The following is a 20,850-nucleotide window of genomic DNA, read 5'->3' as shown; positions in this document are numbered from 1 at the left end:
TACCCTGCCAGAATGTTCTCAGGCTCCTGGCAGAATGATTTCCACACGATGACCTGTGCATGTTCCTGATGATGCTGTCCTGTTGATGGGTTGTTTTCCCCTTTTGAAGGAGTCGGATGCAGAAGAAGAAAATAAACAGTGAGAGCATGCTAGGCCCTAACTGAAAAGATCAGTGAAAGCTAGCACTGCCTTTTCTCCCCTTTACATCTAAGGCCTGCCACTCCCAGCTGTCAGTCAAAAGTCCTTAGTTCTTGCACTGTAGCCCACAAGTTTATAAAGTATTTATTCAGGGGAGTGCATAGATCAGTTCAAGTGGATGTTCGGACAGATAAATGAGGTGGATACTTACAGGTGTTGGCTTCTCTCCCTCCCTCCCTCCCTCTCTCTCTCAGAGGAGAAGACAACCACTGGATATGCAAACCGTGGAACTTGGCCAGAAGTCTGGATACCCACATCACCAACAGTCTTAACAATATCATCAGGCATAGGGAAAGCAGCCCAAAGGTTAGAGAACATGGTTTTGAATGTGATTTAAAGGGGAGAGATGAAAATACTGCTTCATAAAAGGAGGTCTGAAAATACAAAGAAGGAAATTCATTTTCTTCAAAATTCATACGCTGGCCAGAAGCGTACGGTTGCAATCATTCAGAATTGATTCAGATTCAAATCGGTTGGCTCTGTTTGTTGCAGTGATGAACTCAGAGCCTGGTGTTTTCTTACTTAAAAAAATAGAACTTGCCCTGACAGTAATGAATACTCCAGTGTGGTGCTGCTTTAACGCTAAATCTCAGACTGGCAGGTGAACACACATTAGCTATAGTTAGTGTTGGTCATAAATTTTGGAACATTATTGCTTCTGTCCCCTGGTTGATCGTTATTGCTGATCCACAGCTCTGCTCAGTGGCACAAAGTGATGTCTTTGCCAACAATAAATGAATCATGGAGCTCTTTTATAGGGAGTGTGCAATATGCGGTCATACCTCAGTGTCACTTCAGCTTTATTTCTGTTGATATGTGGACTGCATATATTTTCTGGAATGCAGAAATGCACAAAGAATTGCTTCACTTTTCTAGTTCTAAACAACAGTGTCACCAAAATTGTAAATAAAATTAATTTTGTGATTTTCTTTTTTTTTTTTTAATGAGTACATTCTGGCTTCCCACTTTCCCCACCCAAATGTCAGAGTTTGATAAAAGGTACCTATTTGCATAACAACATTGCGTATTTGTGCACATTTCTGAAGAAAAACTGAAATGCATGCAAGGATACCTTAAGTCATCGAGATCCATTGACACTTTGTTTTCATTTCAGTTGAATTATATTTATTGTGAGTGGTTTTGCTTTGTTGTAGGTAGTGTGCAAATATATTGAGAATCCAGTCTTGTTTCACCGAGAAGATGTGGGGATGGTTAAATTTGACATCCGTTATGTTGTATTGCTGCGGTCCGTAAAACCACTCAAGCTGTATATCTATGATGTATTTTGGCTGCGCTTTTCAAATCGGTAATTACGTTTCCCTCGTTAGTGTGGAGTGGCTTAGAATCACATCTGATAACTTGGAAACTAAGGAGTTGTTTTATTCTTTAGGGCATTTTCACTTGATGACTTGGATGACTACGAGAAGCATTTCACAGTCATGAATTATGCTCCTGGTGTAACATTAAAACAGGTAAGCAAACAGTCCAAAACACTCCCTCACCTTGCTGTCAAATATTTTCCTAGACTCTTTTCCCTCTTCACCCCTAATCATACATGATTATGTAAGGTAATACAAACCTACATCCTGAATATAACCTACACTGATAGAGACCAGTAAAAAAATGATTAAAATGGCAGCTAATCATTGTCAAAGACTTTAGTGTGATCTTTTATAACAAGAAATGCTGTAACAAGGAAGGTGTTTAGGAACTGTCTAATGCCCCAGTTCTCTACCTGGGTATGTATGACTGGCAAAAAATATTTCATGTTCCATTCTCTTGTCATCTGATTGCTCAGTCATTCCCAACCAAGACAGTCTGTGATGTTGCTAAACTGTTTTAGGTACACTGTGAAGAATTTATTCCTCTGTTTGAAAAACAATATCCTGAATATCCTTGGGCAACGGTACAAGTAAGTCAGCAATTTATCTTTCTCATATAAATGTTAATGTGTCTTTTTTTTTTTTACTCGACAAACTAGCTTTTCCAAATGTGTTGGGTTGTTTGTTTGTTTGTTTTCTTATAGGACATACTTCATGTGTATCAGTTCCACAAAGGGCGTCAAACGTTAACCTTTACTTTAGAAGCATTTCTTAACTTAGCGTAATTCCCCCTCAAACATTTTGTTGCTAGCATTTGAGAATTTTATTTCATGATTACGCTATGAGAATTCTTTATATTTGACTTAGTAATAAAGCCAGTCCTGACTACTCTCAGGATCTTGGGACCAGGATCTTTTTTCTTGCAAGTTCCATCTTTTATGCAGAAGGTTGCCAATAATCTAAGCCCATGGTTGTGAAAGACTTGGTATTTCATGCAAAAAGGCAGGGAAGTCCAGAATATAAAGTGTGCTAATCACTACAGGTGTTGCTCAGATGACTGTGGAAAAGTTGTTTTCAAAGCCTTCATTACTCTTCAGCAGAATATTAACTCTGATTCTGAAAAGCTGAACCATTGAGATATTCAGGCTCTTGCTTCCTTTATTCCAAATGGCTTCACAAGATAAGGAGGTGTCAGAACAAGTAGGAAACTAAAGTAAATAGGAGATTACAGTATATAGTAATCTCAGTGGAATGGCATCACAGGTTTTGATTTATCTTTTTTAAGCAGAGCTGTCAGTCTAAAGATCTCCTTGTACGCTTTCAGGTTAGCTTGCTGTGCAGTGCACTGGAGCTCACTCACAATACAAGGATGTGCCCAGCTGTGCCCAAGTGGCTTATAGAAATAAGGACTGCCCCTGCTCCAGGTGTAATATGCTTGAAGGGTTATGCTGCCAGATTGGATGGTGGAGAGGCTGCATTTGTATACTGCGGCATATTTAAAAGAAAACAAGTTAGGCTGGTCTTCTCTCTTTTCCTAAAGAGCCATCCTCCACCAACGTAGTATCTCTGAGCTAGTCAGTTAGAAACCCTGTTTGCCTTTGAGTCCGCAGTGCAGAATTTCCAGCTGCTGACCCAGCTTCTCTGTGTTAGCGAGCTGGCCAGAGCCCTGTCCCTGGTCATTGCATTGATGACTTTTCACAAGAAAACAGCTCCAAATACTATAGTTCCATAAAATATGCAGGAAGGCGGATGAGGGCCACCTTATTGATTTTTTTTTTTTTTTTTTTTTTTTTTTTTTTTGCCTGTGGTTCATGCTTGAAAGAAAAAGCTGAATGTGAAGATGTGGTTCAGAAACATGCAAAAAACTGAATTGTTGCATTCTTCCATATTTATCAGGAGCTAGAAGATGCAGAATGAATGGTAGCTGAGCATTTATATGTGCATATGTTTTCAAAAGTGAATAAATTACCCAACTGTGGGTTGATTTCCATAAATTAATTTACATCAGTTTTAAGTAGAACCTCATATCCAATCAGTGACTCTCAGAGTATGACAGGTTTTGCAGCATTAGGTTTAAAATAGTCTGGAAGAGACTACAAGGAGTGAAAAGAGAGATGTCAAAATATGTGCTGTAGGTTACTCAAAGTAGTACTGTGTGCAGAATAGGAAGTATTACACCATCTTTTCATTTGCAGAACAAATGGTTCACTGCATTATAAACTCAATGCTAAAATTCACACCTGTATGTTCTTTCTATTTCACTTTCACACTGGATATCTGACTGTTTCTCGAAATACAAACATAGTATGTTCTTAAAATCTCCATGTCCCCACTACCCTTTTTAGAGGGGTGTTAAGTGGGTAGAAGATTTTTCATTGCAGAACAACACAAAACAAAGCAAAATACAACTTAATAGGCAGGGAAAAGTTAGAACTTCACAGTTATACTGCTGGTGTTCACAGAACCCACCTGGATTTTCTTTTCCCTTTCCTCTACACGTAAGTGCAATACTGTATGTAATGCCTGAGAAGAGGGTTAATACTAATATTAAATTCTCTGTTTTCAGGATTTTTGTAGTACTGATTTGGTCCCCAGAAGAAGTCCATGGATATTGCTGGGTGCTTGGCACTGTCACTGTGTTGTCTTTAGGTATCAATGTGCATTTTGAAGCTGATACTGTGCAGTTTCATCCGTTGGCTAGTGTAATTTATACAAACTCTTTAAAAAGCTGTATGAGTGAAGTATTAAAAATACGTTTATTGCTTTTATGGAACCTCACTTCTCATTCAGAGACCTCTTTGTCTTGCTAGGCAAATATTTTTAAGGCATTTGCTGAATTGTTCCAAGTTGCTTCAGCTAAACCTGCACCTCTTGGCATCTGCGACTATCCGTCATCAAGAGCAATATATGCTGTTGACTTGATGCTTAAATGGGACACCAGCAGAGATGGTGAGAAGCTTTTTTCTTTGAATGTTCAATTCTTTATATTTGTGGACCTTTTCAGAAATTTATTTCTTCTGTCTGAACTCTTACTGTTTTTCAAGCAGTGTGCTCTGTGCGTTCCACTGACATCAAAGCGTATCTGGAGTTGCAGATCTGTAGGGTTAGCATCTGCCATGCTGGTTAACAGGAATGATGGGGGAGCTGTTAACTGTGCTTGACTGAGTCCTTGCTTCTCTTGTGCCCCTGCTGCTGCTGTTCTCTGTTTTAAAAACAAACAAACAAAAATGCAAACCACCACATGCATTAAAAAAACCCAACTGTACAGCAGTCTAGTCACTCTGACAGCAGCAAGTTTTCTTTACCATTTATGGTGAGAGAATGTCTGAAATACCTGTCTCTCTATGAAAGCCTTAAAGAGACACCTTACTATCTGTGGCTTCCAAGTTTGGACCAGTGTCTTCAATGCACAGTTACTTACTAAAGCAGGGAAGAGACCACATTCACCACTTCAGTGCTGTTGATGTCCTCAGGACTGTCACTCAGTTGTTGCCAAGTCTCTGCAAGAACGCATATGTGAGGGTGCTTCATGTTAGTGCCACAGCATGGCTAATTACCTGGAGGCTTTCTTCCAGCCAGTTGTGGAGGACTGGTAACAAAATTTGCCAAACAGGGTGAATTCTTTATTATCTCACCAGGAGGCTCAAAAATGTTCTGTAAGCATGCCCAACCCAGACACGTGTCTCTTGTAGGTAGAAATGCAGCAGAGGCACCAAAACAAAAAAGGACTGCCAGGGGAGTATTAAACAGAACTGAGTGTACTCTTCTTGTGCCATTGTGGTCCCTGGGACACAGGAGAAATTAATTGCCTGTGCCCAAGTTTGCTGGAGGAGTGATTAGATGTTGTATATCTTGGGTGGGTGCCCCTAGCCCTCTGCTGCAGTGGCTGATTCTGTAAATATTGAATAACTTTGATGGAGGGAAATGATTGGGAAACAGGAGGTGTAGAATTGAGCCTTTACTGTTCAGATCAGGTGGAGCAAGGGTTTGAATTTGGGTGTGCTACATCCATGTTGAATGCTCTTTCACCTGTCCCAGAGTTATCTTGAATGGGAGAGGCAAAGCAACTCACTAATATTACTAGCTTGAGGAAGACTATTGCAGTAAAAGGACCAACCTCATGTTACAGGCCTGGCTGAACATGAGCTGTGTGGGTGCCTAGGCTTTTGAAGATGGGGGTGTGGGTACAAAAGTCACAGCTGTGATGCTGTAGGCAGCCTGTGGACAAACAGATTAGTTGCTTCTGTGCAGGGCGGACTATGGTTTACCTATGCATCAGAAGCCTGTACCCTCACTTACAATCTCAACACCAGACGGGAAATAAATTCCTTTGTTTCTGTTTGCACAGAATGCATTTGACTCTGAACTGTACTGATTAAGTTTTAAGAGAAAATTAAACTTCCTGACTTAGTTCTAGGAGTGAGATGAAGTGGCAGGTGGGAGTGTCTGGAGCATAAAGGAACAGGACTGCTAGAACTAGAAAGGTAGAGATCCAAGAGCTTTAAGAAAGGAAGGTTTGTGCTGAAAAGTGAAAGGAGAAGCAGAGTTTTCTGGAAGATGTTTCAGACTGTCAAGCAAGACAGCTGTATTGGGGAGATCCTATTGAATTGCAGCAAATTCTCATTCTAAATGAGTCATTGAATTAGCACTGTGATTACAGAATCTGTTGGATAATTGTCTTCTGGATAACGATGGTAGAACAGACCTCTGTCCCTCCAAAAAAACCAAACCCACTGAAATAAAAACACTGTACTGGCTTGCCAGCTTGGGTCATAAGATGGCTTTTTCCAGTCATTTTCTATAATCTCTGGCTTGAAGACAGGTAGTGATTCAGGATCTCTATAGAGCCTTGTATTATGAGGGAATGTTTGTGTTCTCCTTTACAGGGAAAAAAATTATGCAGCCTCAGATCCTGGAGGTAAACTTTAATCCTGACTGTGATAGAGCCTGCAAATACCACCCTACCTTTTTTAATGATGTCTTCAGCACCCTGTTTCTGGATGAAGCGGACAGCTGCCATGTGACATGCATTGTCTAGCCACAGGAGGCTTGACTCTATTATTTCATTCCCAGATATGCTTAACAGCAAGATTTATATTTCAGTTCTATGAGCTGCTGATGCAACTATTTTCCTATACTGGTAACCCAGGAAAAAAAAAATTCATATCAGAAGAATATGCATATACTATATACTGTATTGATAATCATTTTGTCTGCATTTTCCTTGTCTTGCTTAGTTCTATAAATCATCAGCTTGTGTTGACCAAAGTCTTGTTTATTGAATATGGGAGACCTCAAAATAGGACAGTAACTGGAGCAATTGACTTGTTTTTCAGGTAGCCTGATTGCTTGCTTGCTGGGAAACATTGCACAAGTTCCCCATGTCAACATTAAAACTATAATTTACTGAATCATATTGGAGTTTGTATATCTTTTAATCTTTCCCTCTTATTCAAAGGTCTAAAATGTCTGATCGGAAAATAATATGGTATTTTAGTGCAATGAACTACTAGGGTAGTGAGAGTAATGATTTGGCGGCTCTTCACATTTTTCTTGTTTAAAAAAAGGCAAACAAAACCCACAACATTTAGGAACCCTCTACTGCTGGCTGTCATCCTTAGCCTGCCCCTTAAAGAAACTAGAGTTTTTCAGAAGTGGTCAGGCAGGAATTGAGAAGGATGCAATGTCTAGAGCAGCACAGGAAAGCAGGAGCAGCCTGAAGGAATGAAAGGGATCTGGGAAATTCTGCCAGAAGCCCAAACAATCTTTGGACTTCAAAGTTTAGGGCTTAAGATAGAGGTATTTGAGAGTGGGGTGTCAGTTTGAAATTACTTATTCCTAATCTCTTGTCCCTTCTCACATCAGGGTAACTAGCCGAAACCTAGCAATTTTAGGCTGTATTTACGTTGCTTTGTATGCATGTACAAGTTGCGAAAATTCTGCTGTCTGTCATGAAGTATACATTATGTGGGTAGAATTTTTTTAAGCTAGTTGCAGCAATCAGGATCTGTTTGAGAGCGAAGTACACTTACAAAATTCTGTAAGTGTTCTAAACCTTGCTTCAAGCTTTGCAAATATGCAACATTATCGCTCATAATTGAGAAGGCATAGGGATATTTTAGACTATATCAGGCTGGTCTGCAGAAACCTACTTCTTCCCACTGACTAGGACATAGGCTGGAGAAATAAACCATCTGTGTCCTATGAAAATTCAGTCACTGCACAGGTGGGGCAGAAGGGAAGAGCTGGATTGCACAGCCAGAAGTGGTGCTGACAGCTGTATCGGTCTCCTCAGGAGACAGAACTCTTTTGGACTCCTTGCTTAAATTTGATTAAAGAAACATGGTGAAGTGCTTAACATAGATGGTGTGACTACTTCTGATGCAGGGAAAAAGTTTGTCTCTGATACAGAATATAGTAACGGGTGCTCAAGACTGGACATAAGGGGACATGCAGTGCTGCTCAGTGGATGTATTTGTGACTTGTAGGAGAGCAGAAGGCACTTTCGGCCTTCAGAGTACCTGAAAACATGTAACAAAATGCCTGTGGATCTAGAGTAAAGGCGAAGGTTTCCCTCATCATAACGGGAAAAGTGACGTCACACTTGGCAAACCAGAATAATGACTTCAAAGAAAGTAGTAAGATTTGTGCAGTGGGACCATAAGCTGTGAGCAAAAATAGTCTGCTTTTGTGCTTTTAGACAAAAGAGATGGTTTTATCTTACGGGAAGCAACTGGTTGAACTAAGCATCCCAGATCTTACTACGTTAGCTACCATAACCCTGAAGAGGAGAAACCCTGGTTTCTATTTCTAAGCAGCTAAAGTGAGAAGGTGCAGGTAGGAGACACTAGTAGCCACGGTGTATGTACTGCCCTGCTGGGCAACAGACCCACCCGTGGCCTGGCTGTTGCTCTGCTGTCAAGGTCTAGTGGTGAACTGGCATCACACTGAGGGTCCAGGTAGAGTATGTTAGTGCTGTTTGGCCAGTGCTGCTGGTGATGCCTCAGAGGTGTGTGCAGGAGGTTGCTGAATATTTGGGTCCTCTCAGTTTCTGTCCAGGTGCTCTGAATTTCCTGTTTTGTCTTGCCCATTGCAATGGTGAGAAGAGTTGAAGGGACTATCTTTGAGGCTGTAACATCCTGCTGCCTTCAGTATTTTTCTGCTCAGAACATTTTAAAAAGAGAGGGACAAGGTTAATAAGTTTACATGTGGTTTAATGCATTTAGCTGACGCTAGATTGTACAGTTCTTCAAAGTGGAAAGGCACAAATTGTGAAAAAGATGTTGTCTTAAACATTTCCAGAGTACAATGACCAGAAGATAAGTATCTGGCAGCTGTAGTGGGACACATCATAGTACTAAAGCCCTGTGTCTAGTGGTAAACATGAAAGATTCCAGGCCACAATCATGCCTGTCACTGTTAGGAGCAGCTTTCTGGGAGCTGTGTTAATACATGACTGGATTTCTTTCTCTGAACATAATGAAGTTGGAGTTCATGTTTATTTTTGGAAAGAGTCAAATTGCTGTTGTGATATAAAATATAATGCTGTAATATAGAAAACTAGTACTTTTCAATGAGCACTCTTTCAGTTTGCTATAAAACCCAGTCAGGCATACGCCCCTTTGTGACTTGCCTAGTAAAGGCATATTTGTTTTAAAGAAGTACTGCTTTATCAACTTGTAATTAGCAACTAAAGGTATAAGTAGTTCAGCTAAAAATAAAATAAGGCCATAACTTTATTTAGAAAATTCTCGTGGGAAAAAAAATATATCTTTTTGGCTGAAAACTTTATTCAGATTGTTTCTTGTTGCGATTGTCCTTCCAGATACGGTAATTAAGTGCAGAAGCCATGGTTAGCCAAGCTAAATAAGGAACCATCAAATAAGCTGCTGTTTTGTTGATGTTATACCAGGAAGCAGTTGTAGCTGTTGCCATACCAGTTGTGAGCAGAAGAGTCACCAACCCCTGAAACACAGGAAGGTGGTTAGTGTTGGTTTTATTTGTTGCATTTTCTTGACTAGATAGTCTTTGTGTGGCTCTTTCCACTTAGCTCTGGCACTTGTTGGATCCCTCTGTGAGTTAATTCCTTCTCAGAAAACAAGCCAGCAAAAAAAAAGGTATCTGCTGAGTTATGTGTCAATTCAACTCATAAAACGATACAACAGCCACTAGAAAGGGCATTGCAGCTGGGAGCAAGAGAGTGAGAATAAAACCCCTCTCACCTATACCCTCTTTTTTGGCAGCAGGAAGTGTTATGTTAGACTACAAACCCGGTGTGACTTTGAGCAAGTCACTGAGCTAAGTAAACTTACCCAGTCTTTTCATGTCATAGATGCTGCCTGAAGAGATGCGGTGTGAATGAATCAAAGATGGATTGCAAAGCCTTCCACTATTACAGCATTGCATGTATATTTAGAGAACCAGGCAAATATATATTTTTTTATTATTATTGATTCTTAGTTTTAAGGCAAGCTGTTTCTCTTCAGACTGCAGAAAATTAGTCTAAAATGGGTGCCGATTACCTGAGTAATGTTATGATAAGCTGCTTATCACTGCTGCTTGCCAGATACCTAGGAATTTTAGTAAGGCATAAACGGTTATATTTTCTAGTCACACAGAGCTCTTATCAAAGGGTGGCAGAAAGAGCTTCTTGAAATCTAAACATTTAAGGATGTTGCAAGATATGTAAATTCTCTCAGGTGGCTGCCAGCATGCATTAAAGAGAATTTTAGAAAACTTCTGCAAGCCATATTTTGTGCTCAGGCTCATTTTCAGGGAGAAAAGATTATGACATAAAACTTTCATATTAGCATCTTGCAAATGACAGCAGAAGCCTATGATTAAGAAACTTACTTTTCCACTTACCCATCCCATTTTGTGAGCTCCAAAAAATACTGGAGTCCATGCCCAGTTTAATGCCAGCTGCCCTGCATACAGACCCAGAGGAACCACTGACTTTTCACTGAAGCCCCCCAATTCCTTCCATACCAGGTAGGAGCCAAATCTGAAGAAAGCAAATGGAAGGTGTTATTCAGTACACTGGTTAGAAAGCAACCACACATTCTTGATCAAATGAAATTACTTCAGTGCTAGGGTCTAGATTCATTTGGAAGAGTAGATATCCAGGCATTACTTGGCAGAGTAACTGACAGCATGGGGTTGATCACCTGCTGCGGATGGCAATATGCAGAGAAAAATTCCCTATCCTGCCAGAGTTCTCACTTCCAGGTGCAGAGGAGCAGATGACCTAACTGCATTTCAGTCTTAAAAAAGAATGCCATGCTGAGATGGAAGCAGGTCTAAGGTGCAAGGGTAAGAGGTAAGTCTCTAAATAGTGAATAAACTCTTAATCTTGGTACTGGGAGATGGTGCTTTAAAAATAAGTTAAGGAGAAAAAAAACCCCACAGAACCAAACCCAAACCCACAACCCAATAACTTTTTAACTGGATGAAATGAATACAGGAGAAGTAGCAATTGAGTGGCATCCCAAAGCATAGGTGAATATGGGGATAGATGGTGTTAGATCAGGAGGAACCCTTTAGTCAGTTTTCAGAAGGAAAGGGATGAAGATGGGGACAAAAAAGATTTTAGGAGTCCTGTGGAAAGAATTAGCCACAAGGATGATCCGGCACCCTTCCTGTCTGCAGGATCCTGGCTACTGAAAGACACTCCAAAAATATTTTGAAAGTTTTGAGCAAACTTTCTTAATGCCACAGAAGAACAGTTCACTGGAAGGATCCCAGAATGTAAGCTGCTAAAGACAGGAATTCTCAGGATTTGGGAGATTTACTAATGTAAGGTTTATTCTTGTACTGAAGGAGCCTGATTAGAATGAGGAGCATTCATCACCTGAGACTATTTCTTTTGCTCTTGTTTGACCTTCCCTTTAGACATTAGCTAGATTTCAGTCCAGATGACTGCAGAGCCATTCCAAGTGACTACAGTAGAATCCCCTGGATAAAATGCCAACATTTGGAATTATACCTTTTTTTCAGAATTAGTAACTGAGTACTGACTGATTCCATCCTGGTAGGAAAGTCAACTGGACTGTGCACCGTACTGAACAGCAGGGGGCTTATATGTGTTTCTGCCTGCAGAGCAACTTGTAGTTTTGGGGGTTTTCTTTAGGAGCAGACAAACATCCAGAGGACTAATTGCATGAAGTTTGTCTTCATTTGTAGATCATACAGGAAGGGTTTTGTTTTTCCTCTTTAACCCAGTTAGTTACCCAAGCTTGCTTCTTGGCCATTACTTTCATAAGGACTGAACAATACAGCTTTATCTTGGCAGTTTGATTGCAGAGAGTATTTAAAAAAAAAAAAAAAGGAGGGACAAGGCAAGCATTAGAAACTTAACAGTTTATCTTTGTAAAAGGCATCAGGACCCAAATCTGTTCCTAAGTGATTTACAGAGCCACAGTGTGGACTTACAGTTGTTTGTACATCTAACTTTGACTTCAGACCAAAATCACGATGTACAAATCTGCTAGGAAGCTAAATGTCAAGAAAGGCACGTAAGCTTACTAAATCCTCCTTTCACATGATGGATTACAGAAGAAAAGGCCTGGTAATAAATATGATCTTTTCACTGAGCTAGATGTAAAGTACATAACCAGGACCATCCACCTCAGAATAAACTGATTCTGATATTATCAAAGTAAGTGATAAGCTGTCATAATTGGGATTTTTTAAATATTAACTTTATATCCAGGTTTATGATGAGGAATCCAGAAACAGAGTTACAAATTGTGCAGTCAGCTTGAAGGAAGCCCTTCTAAGGGAAAGCCACTCGGCTCTCATCTCTTTGATAAAAGGCACTTTTTTATTCACAGGACAGTACTGATCTGATTCAAATGCTAACTCTTGGAATATATGAGTAGAGACCCAATTTTTAAAAGTACACTCTAAGAGGAGAAATAAAAGAGAATACTGATGGGAAAGGAGGGACAGTACATGAGGCTATAAAAATTACAAAGCTTTTCTGGAAAGAGAAAGAAACCAAAATGAGAGAATGTGTGAGAGCCAGTTTAGCATTCAGATGGTTTCAGATATTGCATCATTGCTGTATTTTGCAACAGGTGGTGTGGTATTTAAGATAACCTGCAGGATGACTATGTAGTGTTAACTTGGAAAAGATTTGGTCACTTTGAAACTTTATGTAGTTAAGCCAGTGCTATATGCAAATCACTTAGCAACAATGTTAGCTAGGAAAAAATAGTGCTGAATCCTGGTATGTAGCTAGTTCTTAATGACCAAGTGCAGAAGAGACACAAAGCATCAGGTGGTGCTTGCGGGCTGCACTGACCTCTGTTGAGGCTCTAGGAGCAGAGTGCTCCCTCTCCTCTGTGGCACAGCTCACTGGAGTTAACATAAAAGCACGTAATGTTGGGTGGACAGCTTCTAGAGCAGTCTGTGAGGAGTATCAAAACTGCCCAGACCATCTCCTGAGACAATTTATAAGTATTTTTGCTACATCTTATTAAAAGTAACAGCTGCCAAAACAGAGTATTATTAAACTTTTAAGGTTCCTGTGGGACTGGTATTTGGCCTTGTGATTCCTTGTTCATTTGACAGTAATAGCTGTGCTGTTATATATATTTTAAATTAGTTAAGTAAGGAGACAGTAGATGGTTTCAAACATTTACAGTTTAACAGCCTGGCAGTTTTATTTGAAAGGACATGTATATTTTGATTTTGGTTTCTTTTAATTGAATTCTGTTAGAATGGTTCTATCCAAATTCTTTTCCCTGCCCCCCTCCTCCCCTTTTATTTTCCTAAAGCTACTGAAGGACATACATAGAAGCAATCCTAGTACTGACTTGCTCCATCGCTGCCAGCTTGGAAGGTCTTCCCCTCAGAATGAATGAGGAAAGCAAATTAATGGCAGCTTTTCAAACTCGTACTTTTGATGTGGATACTTGTGCATACAAAATGTCCTATCAAACCCACACACAACTCGCAAAACGTGTTTTTACCTGTTAAACAGGCAGCTTGACAGTTTCTTGCAAACATATAGCCCAGCAATACAATAAGCAACTTTGAGATCAGATAAGTGCTGTAATACAATGTGAAAAACATACCCCATAGATGTATAGAGAGTTCCCCAAACAGGAGCAAACACCCAGTTAGGCGGACACCAGGATGGCTTCTGTAGAGATTCATACCACACTGGGATTTCCTTTTTGGTTACCTTGCTTCCTAAAAATCCTCCTGCATGGGGCAGGAGTGTGAAACCCACTGCTGGGACCCAGGCTGGTACCACTTCCATTGAGACAGTGAATCTGAAACAAACCCAAACATGTTGATTGGTAGAGGAATTTTAAAATGCAACTACAAAACTTTTCCATTTTTAGCAGATTTTTAAAATCTACACAAGTAGGATCTGATCCATGGCCTAGTCTTGTCACCGAGAAAGACTGCAGCTGAAATAAATGGATCTTGTACCAGGTTCACTGGACAATACTCACCCCCATAAAGGAGCCTAGCATTTACAGTGGGGGGAGGTGGGGAAGTGAGGTGTTACTTCCCTCTCAGCTTTGTGCACTAAGATTACTGAATTTTACCTACATAAATACCCTCACCCATAAGTATGCCAGAGGAATAAAGGAGTTTGATATTATATGAACTGCACTTGGGGCAGGAGGGGTTGAATTGCACCAAGAAGCATGTATTTCTGTACTCACCAAAAAGCCCATTCACTCAATGCAATGGCATAGTCAAGAGTAAGAAAAGAGTGTGTGCTTTTCTATGCTCGAGCAAAATAATTGTATATGTTGTGTTGCATTTTTAGCCTCAAAAGGGTGCTGAAGATGCTCGGTGGCTAATAAGTGATATGAATTAGTAGCAGACACTTGAGAAGCTGCCTCAGAAAATAAACACCAGGGAGGAAAATGAGAAGCTAAGTCCTTAAATGATGTTTTGCTAAACAAGGAAGGACATCTCAGTGGATAAATGGGGAGTACACCCGTGGCTTCTTCATGAAGCATTCAATCAATCAGTTGCAGCAATCTTAGCTGCCAAGCCCATAAAGTGTACTGGATTAAATTTGCCTACAGAAGTGAGACTAAGTAATGCCTTGTTCTGGTAGGCTGTGCTGCTTTTGTTAGAGTACAGGCAGCAGTAAAAAAGTAAGCAGGTAAGCAGGAAAAAGCTTCATTGCAGATTTTCTAGCCAAAAGCCAAATGCTACAGAAGAGCTGTGTTTAGCTTGCTAAAATGTAAATAGATTAAAGGTATGATAAAAAAAGGGCAGAACTGAAATGCGTTATTTTTTCAAAGATACAGTAGGCAAATACACCCAATTCCTGTTCATCTATTATGCAGGAGGGGGAGACAGCATGAAGGAATGATAAGAGTACAGCAGTGGGGAAAGAGCAACTGCGAAAGCCTCAGGAGAGAAAATAAAATTTTAGAGCAACCAGCATTTCAGAGGCTTGTCAAAGTGTCCTGTTGACTTGGTGGCTGTTGTCTTGGCCTATGTTTAAAAGTTTTTATTGCTATAGTTATGACTGCTGGGATGAGGAGGCAGGGAGTGGGGAAGAGGAAATCCCACTTGTAACATATGTGCTTGAACTGATAGGAAATAGCGCACAGATGACGTTGCATTGTCGCAGTTCTGCTGGTACAGGGAATTTCTGTTTGGAGAACAGGTATAAGCTTGGCCAGCAAGGAAGCTCTCTTGCATTGTTTTTTGTCCCTGTACTCAGGGCTCTGCCCATACAATTATGCAGATTTAATGAAGAGATTTCAGTGGCTGGGACCACTAGCCAGATTACATGGGATCAAGAAAAATCTTGGTGATAGAAGCCGAGCAGAATTTTGAAGGCAAAACAGAGAGCGTGGAGGGACTGGTAAAGCATGCAGGATTAGAAAGTTTACAAGGAGTAAACAAGAAAGGGCATGTAGGCTGCAAAGGCTGTGGGCATGCCTTAAGGGAGAGTCGTGGGAGGGCAATAAATAGGAATGCACACAAAAAAGGCAGCAAAGTGGTACAACAGTCAAAGTCAAAAACAGAACAAAAGAATGAATGAGTGAAAGAAAAACTAAGTAAGGAAGAATTCAGAACTAAGGTTGGGAGCAGAAGAAGTGGGAGAACAATGTGCCAGTCTGCTGGAATAGTATCAATTAGGTCTCGGGTAGAGGACTGACAACAAGAGGGGGAAAAATCTGCATAGCTCACTGCTGTAGTCATTGCTGCCATGCTTCCTGCCTAATGGATTCTACTTGCTGTTTACCAGGAACCATCTTCAATGGAGGAAAGGAGTTAACGTTCTCCTGTGCCTAGATCTGTATTTTTACTTTCCTGACAGAGCATACACTGCTTGTCACCCGTATTGACAGCATGAAAGGCTCTGCTTTTATTGGGATATGAAGGAGTTGCTATGTGGAGGAGCAACAAGGTGTAATGGGAACAAGAGCTCCAAGGGCAATGATTCTTTTTGGTTGCCTTCAGATAAGTAATTCCCAAAGGTTAAGTTAAAAATTTAAAGTTACTAAGATCTCATTAATTCTTAACCCTGTCACTCTTGCTTTGCCTACAGAGAGAACACTAGGCTTAGTTCTCTACATGTGCTGTAAAGTGCTGGTCATCTGTGCAGCTCCAGTGTGGCTGTCATGCTAGTATTTTTTTTTTTTAAGTGATAAGCAAGGACCCAAAGGGGTTTACGCTTTATTTGGACATAACAGTATCAGGGTGGCTTCCTGCAGGTATTAAGCAACTGGTCTTTGTCAGGGGTTCTGTCAGCTTCCCCCCCAGGGAAGAAAGTCTGAAAGCATTCTGCAAGCTGAAAGTGCTAAATGCTATCAAATTGGAAAAATACTGCTCTGCTGCAGTCATTAGTGAATAAATGATGTAGCTTCACATTTGTCCCTTGGCGTGTTGGAGGAAGAACACTGAAATAATTCTTAAGTGACAAGAGAAAGAAAATCAGGCAGGCAAATGGAAATGGGGAAGGCACAGATTAAAGAAACAGGGAAAGTGAAGCTGTACATTAACAGGAAAAGGGAAGAAATAGAAGTGAAGAGATTGAACATACTGGCTTGAATTGAATGTTGGTGTCGCAGTCTTCTGACTACTATTACTACTAATTATATAGTATGTTTTCCAATAGTATTTCTCAGGACTTCCTGAGCATGGCAAAATACTCTCTGTTGCATAGTACCAAGGAGATAGAGGAATGAAGCAATGCAGCAAGATCAGAATGTGCTGGTAGGCTTGGCCTAGTAGACCACAGCTGTCCATCAGCAGTAGGAGTTCCTGTATTTTAATTCCGCAAAATTAAATACTAGTATCAATTTCCCATAAAAAGCAGTAGCTAACTCAGGGAACAGCACTAGCTGATTTTGGAAGAAGCCATGTCCATCTTCCTCTGGTTACTTGGTATAGGTCTTTAGTGAGAGAGTAAGTAAAAGGCAAGGATGCACCGGAGACTCGGTGCATTTGGTCAGTGCTGTAGTGTGTTTGGTTAGCTGTGCAGCACCAGATCGGTGTGAAGTTTATAGAATGCCCGGTACATTTTTTGAAAGTAATGCAATTAAAGAGTATATAAAAAATTATCAGCCCTGACTTCCTTTTAGTGTATAGCTGATAATGCTGTAATTACTTGGTAATAACTTACATAGCACAGGCTTGCAATTGCTAACACAGCCCCTCTGGCTGCATCTGTATTACACAACCTAGAAATAATTACTACTTTCCCAATCATATCCCAGGTCCACTTAAGGGTGAGATCTGGTTGCATGATATTCTTGCACCCTGATTTTCATACTGAAGAAACCTGGATGTCTGTGGATGGTATCTGCAGCATGCCCAGCAGACTATCTGCCTCTAAGAACCACAACAGTTGGGAATCTTTTCCTCCCACACACACTTAACTTGTTTATTTCTGTTTCCACTCTTTATCTATGCCCTGCAACATTTTCTTCATCATCCTGCCCATTTTCTATTTAGCCCTAGTCTGACTTCAGGCAGTTTCAGCAGTGCATTGAGGGCTGCAGCAGGCCAGTTTGTTTTACAAACATGTTAAAGTAATTCTTCTAGGTATTCAAAACACCCGTCTTGCCCAAAGCTGGTTCCAGCTACATAAAGTAAAAGGAGAAATAAAGGGGCAAACCCCCCCCCCCAATACTACAAGTTGCTGCTTAATGGCCTTCTATCTTTTTGCAGGTTGTTTCTCTATGGTGGTGTAACATGCAGAAAAACAAACGGAAGCTTTCTGGGTTCTCTTCTTTCTGGAAAAACACTGCACACCCAAAGACAGGAATGTGGTGCACTATGGGTGGGACTGGGTATATCATGACAGAGGAGCTGGCTTGCTTCAGCCTGATGAAAAATGAACTACTTTGCTTTGAGCAGGTCTCTGAAAGGCAGGCGGGTCCCTTTCCCTTCTCCAGGCACTGCCAGGGACAGCTCAGGCAGCAGGAAGGAGAAAGGACAATGACTTTCACTGCATTTTCTTGTATCCCTGTGCTGGTAAACCTCTGACTAATCCCTTTCTTGTGCAACTTAGTGCTGGCTACCCAATCACATGGGGCTTAAATTATAGCTATTGCATTAAAAACATGAAGGAAAATCTCTCAGCAGGGCTGAATCACCCGCGCAGTTTTGGGGTTTCTAGTCCCCACTGTTTTGGGGTAGATTGACAAAGCTGTGAGCGTACTATTGACAGGGTGTCCCTAAGACATACTCTCCCTCTCATCCTCTACAGTGTATTTTTTTGAGGGCAGATAAGGTTCTACCCAGGTCTGAGAGGCAGCATGCAAATTTCTCCTGGGGCTTCTTCCCAAGATAGCTGTCTAAAGAATTAAGGGGTACATACTTAATTTATATTGATAAACTATTTATGTTTGTTGTGGCTTTAACTCCTGGGAAACCACAACACTGAAAGTTATATCACAGTCTGTGACACAGAATACGGCTACCAGGAAAAAAGTGGTCTGATCTTTGTTATCTAATCTCAAGTAATAAGAGAAACTTAAAATTATATATACTATATAAATATCTAACAAGTAAGTGTATAGCATATGTTTATAAAGTGTATTTATAACTAAAAATTGTGGTATTTATTTAAGGATGCGAGGTGTACTCATCAGGTTTAGAGGCAACAAATCTTGCTGCCTAGGTTACACTTCTTTTAAAATGGCAGAGCTCAAGTTGTGCAAATAAATCTATGATTTTTTTAAGATTTATATATACTGGGAACTGAAATGTACACTAGAACAAAATCTTCCCAGGTGATTAAATTGCCATTTACTGCTCAATCTCTTCTACTTTTCCCTATGTGTGTTTGTATAAAATCCCCTGGACACAGCGTAAAGACCTAACATCCCTTTGACTACCTTCCTTCTAAAGAGCTACCCAACATCCTGCTGTAGGTTTTTCTTCTTGTTTGTCCACCCACTTGGAAAGTGCCATCCATATCTATTCTTAAAAAATTGGGAGTTTCTCTTGGATATTTCTAGTTTCCAGGCCTGACTCTGTTCAGCTTGCCAGGTATTCTCTGAGCAGAGTAAAACGTACCAGAAGCACCACATCCAAGGGATGCTTTAATAGCAGTGGGACATTCATGGGACATCACCAGTGGTAAGCCTCAAGTGTTTTACAAGTGGTCTGTGCCCCTTACGGCAAACCAAAGACAAAATGGTAGTGCTGAGGTAGGCTCACACTCTTGCGTTACTACCTGGGCTGCTGTGGTGCTTTGCAGGAACCGGAGTCTGCCCTGGGCTGTGCCACTGAAGGCATCAGACGTGTAGGTCACAACCGTGACTCTTCGCAGGGCTTGACGGGCGTCCGGTAGGGTGAACTCTAAGCTGGTGGCCCAGTGCAAAAGGGGTGTCCCTTGCTGTTGGCCAGGGCTCCTGGGGCAGCCGGTAGTAAGGGTGCCTAAAAGCTCTAGCGCATAAGCTAAACGCAGGGCGAGCTGCAGTTACTCTCAGAATTCTCACTGAGGTACTACCTCAGCTGGCCTAGCTCGTAACTTGCCACCCAGTGTCTCCTCTTGGCTTAGCACACAGTGTATTACTGCTTAAGTTACGGGCAGAGGCAGCCACGGAGCAGGATGTAGTCATATGTATGTCATATATATCCTATATGACTGCCCATATATTTCAGCTACCTTGAGAAGGTCACTGGCTTTTTCAGGTATTTTACCTGGAGGCAGACAAAAATGGAGGAAATCATCTTATGAAGCAACATAGGACAGAGATTAGAAAAGCGAGCAAAATCTGCTCACTGTGATCCTTTTGAATCGGCCTGAATAAAAAGTCAACAGAATTTCTTGCTATTTTGATCCATTTTCCTTCTGCCGAGTTATACAATCTCTTTTACTGAGCTGCTTTGTGAAGTCTGACTCACTGCTTGATACTGTTCCATAACCTTCAGTGATGCAAAGTCGTTGCACAACTGCAACTCCGGCATGGCAACTTTCACATTTTTTTTTTTTTTAATCCTGCCATTAAATGCTCGAGTTAGTAAAGTGCGTTTTGTGCTGATTTATAAGCATTACTAGGAAATTCAGAAGGAAAAAAACCCAAGCCCCTTCTTTCCCCCTTGAAGAAACGTCCAATTAAAAGCAAATTACGGTGCCGCTGCAAGAAAACACCTCTAGTAAAGCAGCATCCTGAAATAACCTTCACACGAGTGCAGAGGGTAGGTGTGGGCTGTGCAGAAGGCAGAGCTGCAGGTCCCCCCGAGGCCAGAGGAACGGGACCGTGGTAGCCGCGCTCGGCCTCCCCGCCCGACCGAGAGCTGCGAAGCCGCGGGCGTGGACAGCGGCGAACGACTGGGAAACTCACGCAAACCCGAAATAATAATCTGCTTCCTTGTTTTCTTCCCCTTTTTTTTTTTAAAGAAAAAAGTCGCCTTCCATGCCAAACACCGGCACGGAAAAGCAGCCGCTGTTTGCCTGGCGAACCCCCCCCGCCCGCGGCCCGGCCCGGCCCGGCGCCGCCCCGCCCGGGAGGGAGCAGCCGGCCCGGCCACGCAGGGCGGTCACCGGCTGCTTCGCGCTCGCCACAGGACGCCCTCCTCGAACCCCTCCGCCGGCACCACCGCTCCGGGGTGAGGCGGCGTCGGGCGGGCCCCAGGCCCGGCCGCAGCGGCCCCTCCGGCGGCTCAGCCGGGCCCCGCTGCGGGGCTGTGCCGGCCCCGCGGGCTCTCCCGTCCCGTCCCGCAGGCGGGGGGGGGGCCGGGCAGCCCCGCGGTTACCTCCGCTCCCGCGCTGCCGCCGCCCGTCGCGCCTCCTCTGCCGTGAGGCGGCAGCGCCCGGCCCCCGGGCCCCTCCTGCCGGCCGAGCCGCGCCGAGCCGGGCCCGCCCCGGGGAGGGACCTCCGGC

The 20,850-nt window shown here is 41.9% G+C and overlaps 2 protein-coding genes across 5 annotated transcripts in view; one reads left to right on the top strand and one right to left on the bottom strand.

Moving 5' to 3' along the window:
* TTLL12 (tubulin tyrosine ligase like 12) overlaps positions 1-6,936 on the top strand; it is a 33,896-nt gene extending 26,960 nt beyond the window's left edge. The window contains exons 9-14 of the mRNA XM_049821658.1: positions 393-504; positions 1,353-1,504; positions 1,589-1,670; positions 2,042-2,110; positions 4,331-4,469; positions 6,407-6,936. Coding sequence (XP_049677615.1) covers positions 393-504; positions 1,353-1,504; positions 1,589-1,670; positions 2,042-2,110; positions 4,331-4,469; positions 6,407-6,558 — 706 coding nt within the window. The 3' untranslated portion in view covers positions 6,559-6,936. The remainder of the gene's footprint in view (positions 1-392; positions 505-1,352; positions 1,505-1,588; positions 1,671-2,041; positions 2,111-4,330; positions 4,470-6,406) is intronic.
* On the bottom strand, positions 4,464-20,812 carry TSPO (translocator protein). 4 transcript variants are annotated; one of them, XM_049821661.1, is made up of 4 exons: positions 20,724-20,812; positions 13,601-13,801; positions 10,386-10,524; positions 4,464-4,722 (listed from the first exon to the last, which is right to left on the bottom strand). In XM_049821661.1, exons 2-4 carry the CDS (start codon positions 13,786-13,788, stop codon positions 4,495-4,497), a joined length of 555 nt encoding a protein of 184 aa, XP_049677618.1. In that variant the 5' UTR covers positions 13,789-13,801; positions 20,724-20,812; the 3' UTR covers positions 4,464-4,494. The 4 variants fall into 4 exon arrangements, with proteins under 4 accessions (XP_049677618.1, XP_049677617.1, XP_049677619.1 ...); XM_049821662.1 differs by lacking the exon at positions 4,464-4,722 and adding an exon at positions 8,718-9,485; XM_049821659.1 differs by lacking the exons at positions 4,464-4,722; positions 20,724-20,812 and adding exons at positions 8,718-9,485; positions 20,147-20,403.
* Positions 20,813-20,850: the final 38 nt, after the last annotated feature.

Source organism: Accipiter gentilis, chromosome 18, assembly GCF_929443795.1.
Source record: "Accipiter gentilis chromosome 18, bAccGen1.1, whole genome shotgun sequence".
NCBI classification, from domain to species: Eukaryota; Metazoa; Chordata; class Aves; order Accipitriformes; family Accipitridae; genus Astur; species Astur gentilis.
The sequence above is the reverse complement of the archived record's forward strand: the minus strand, read 5'-3'. Positions and strand labels throughout refer to the sequence as shown.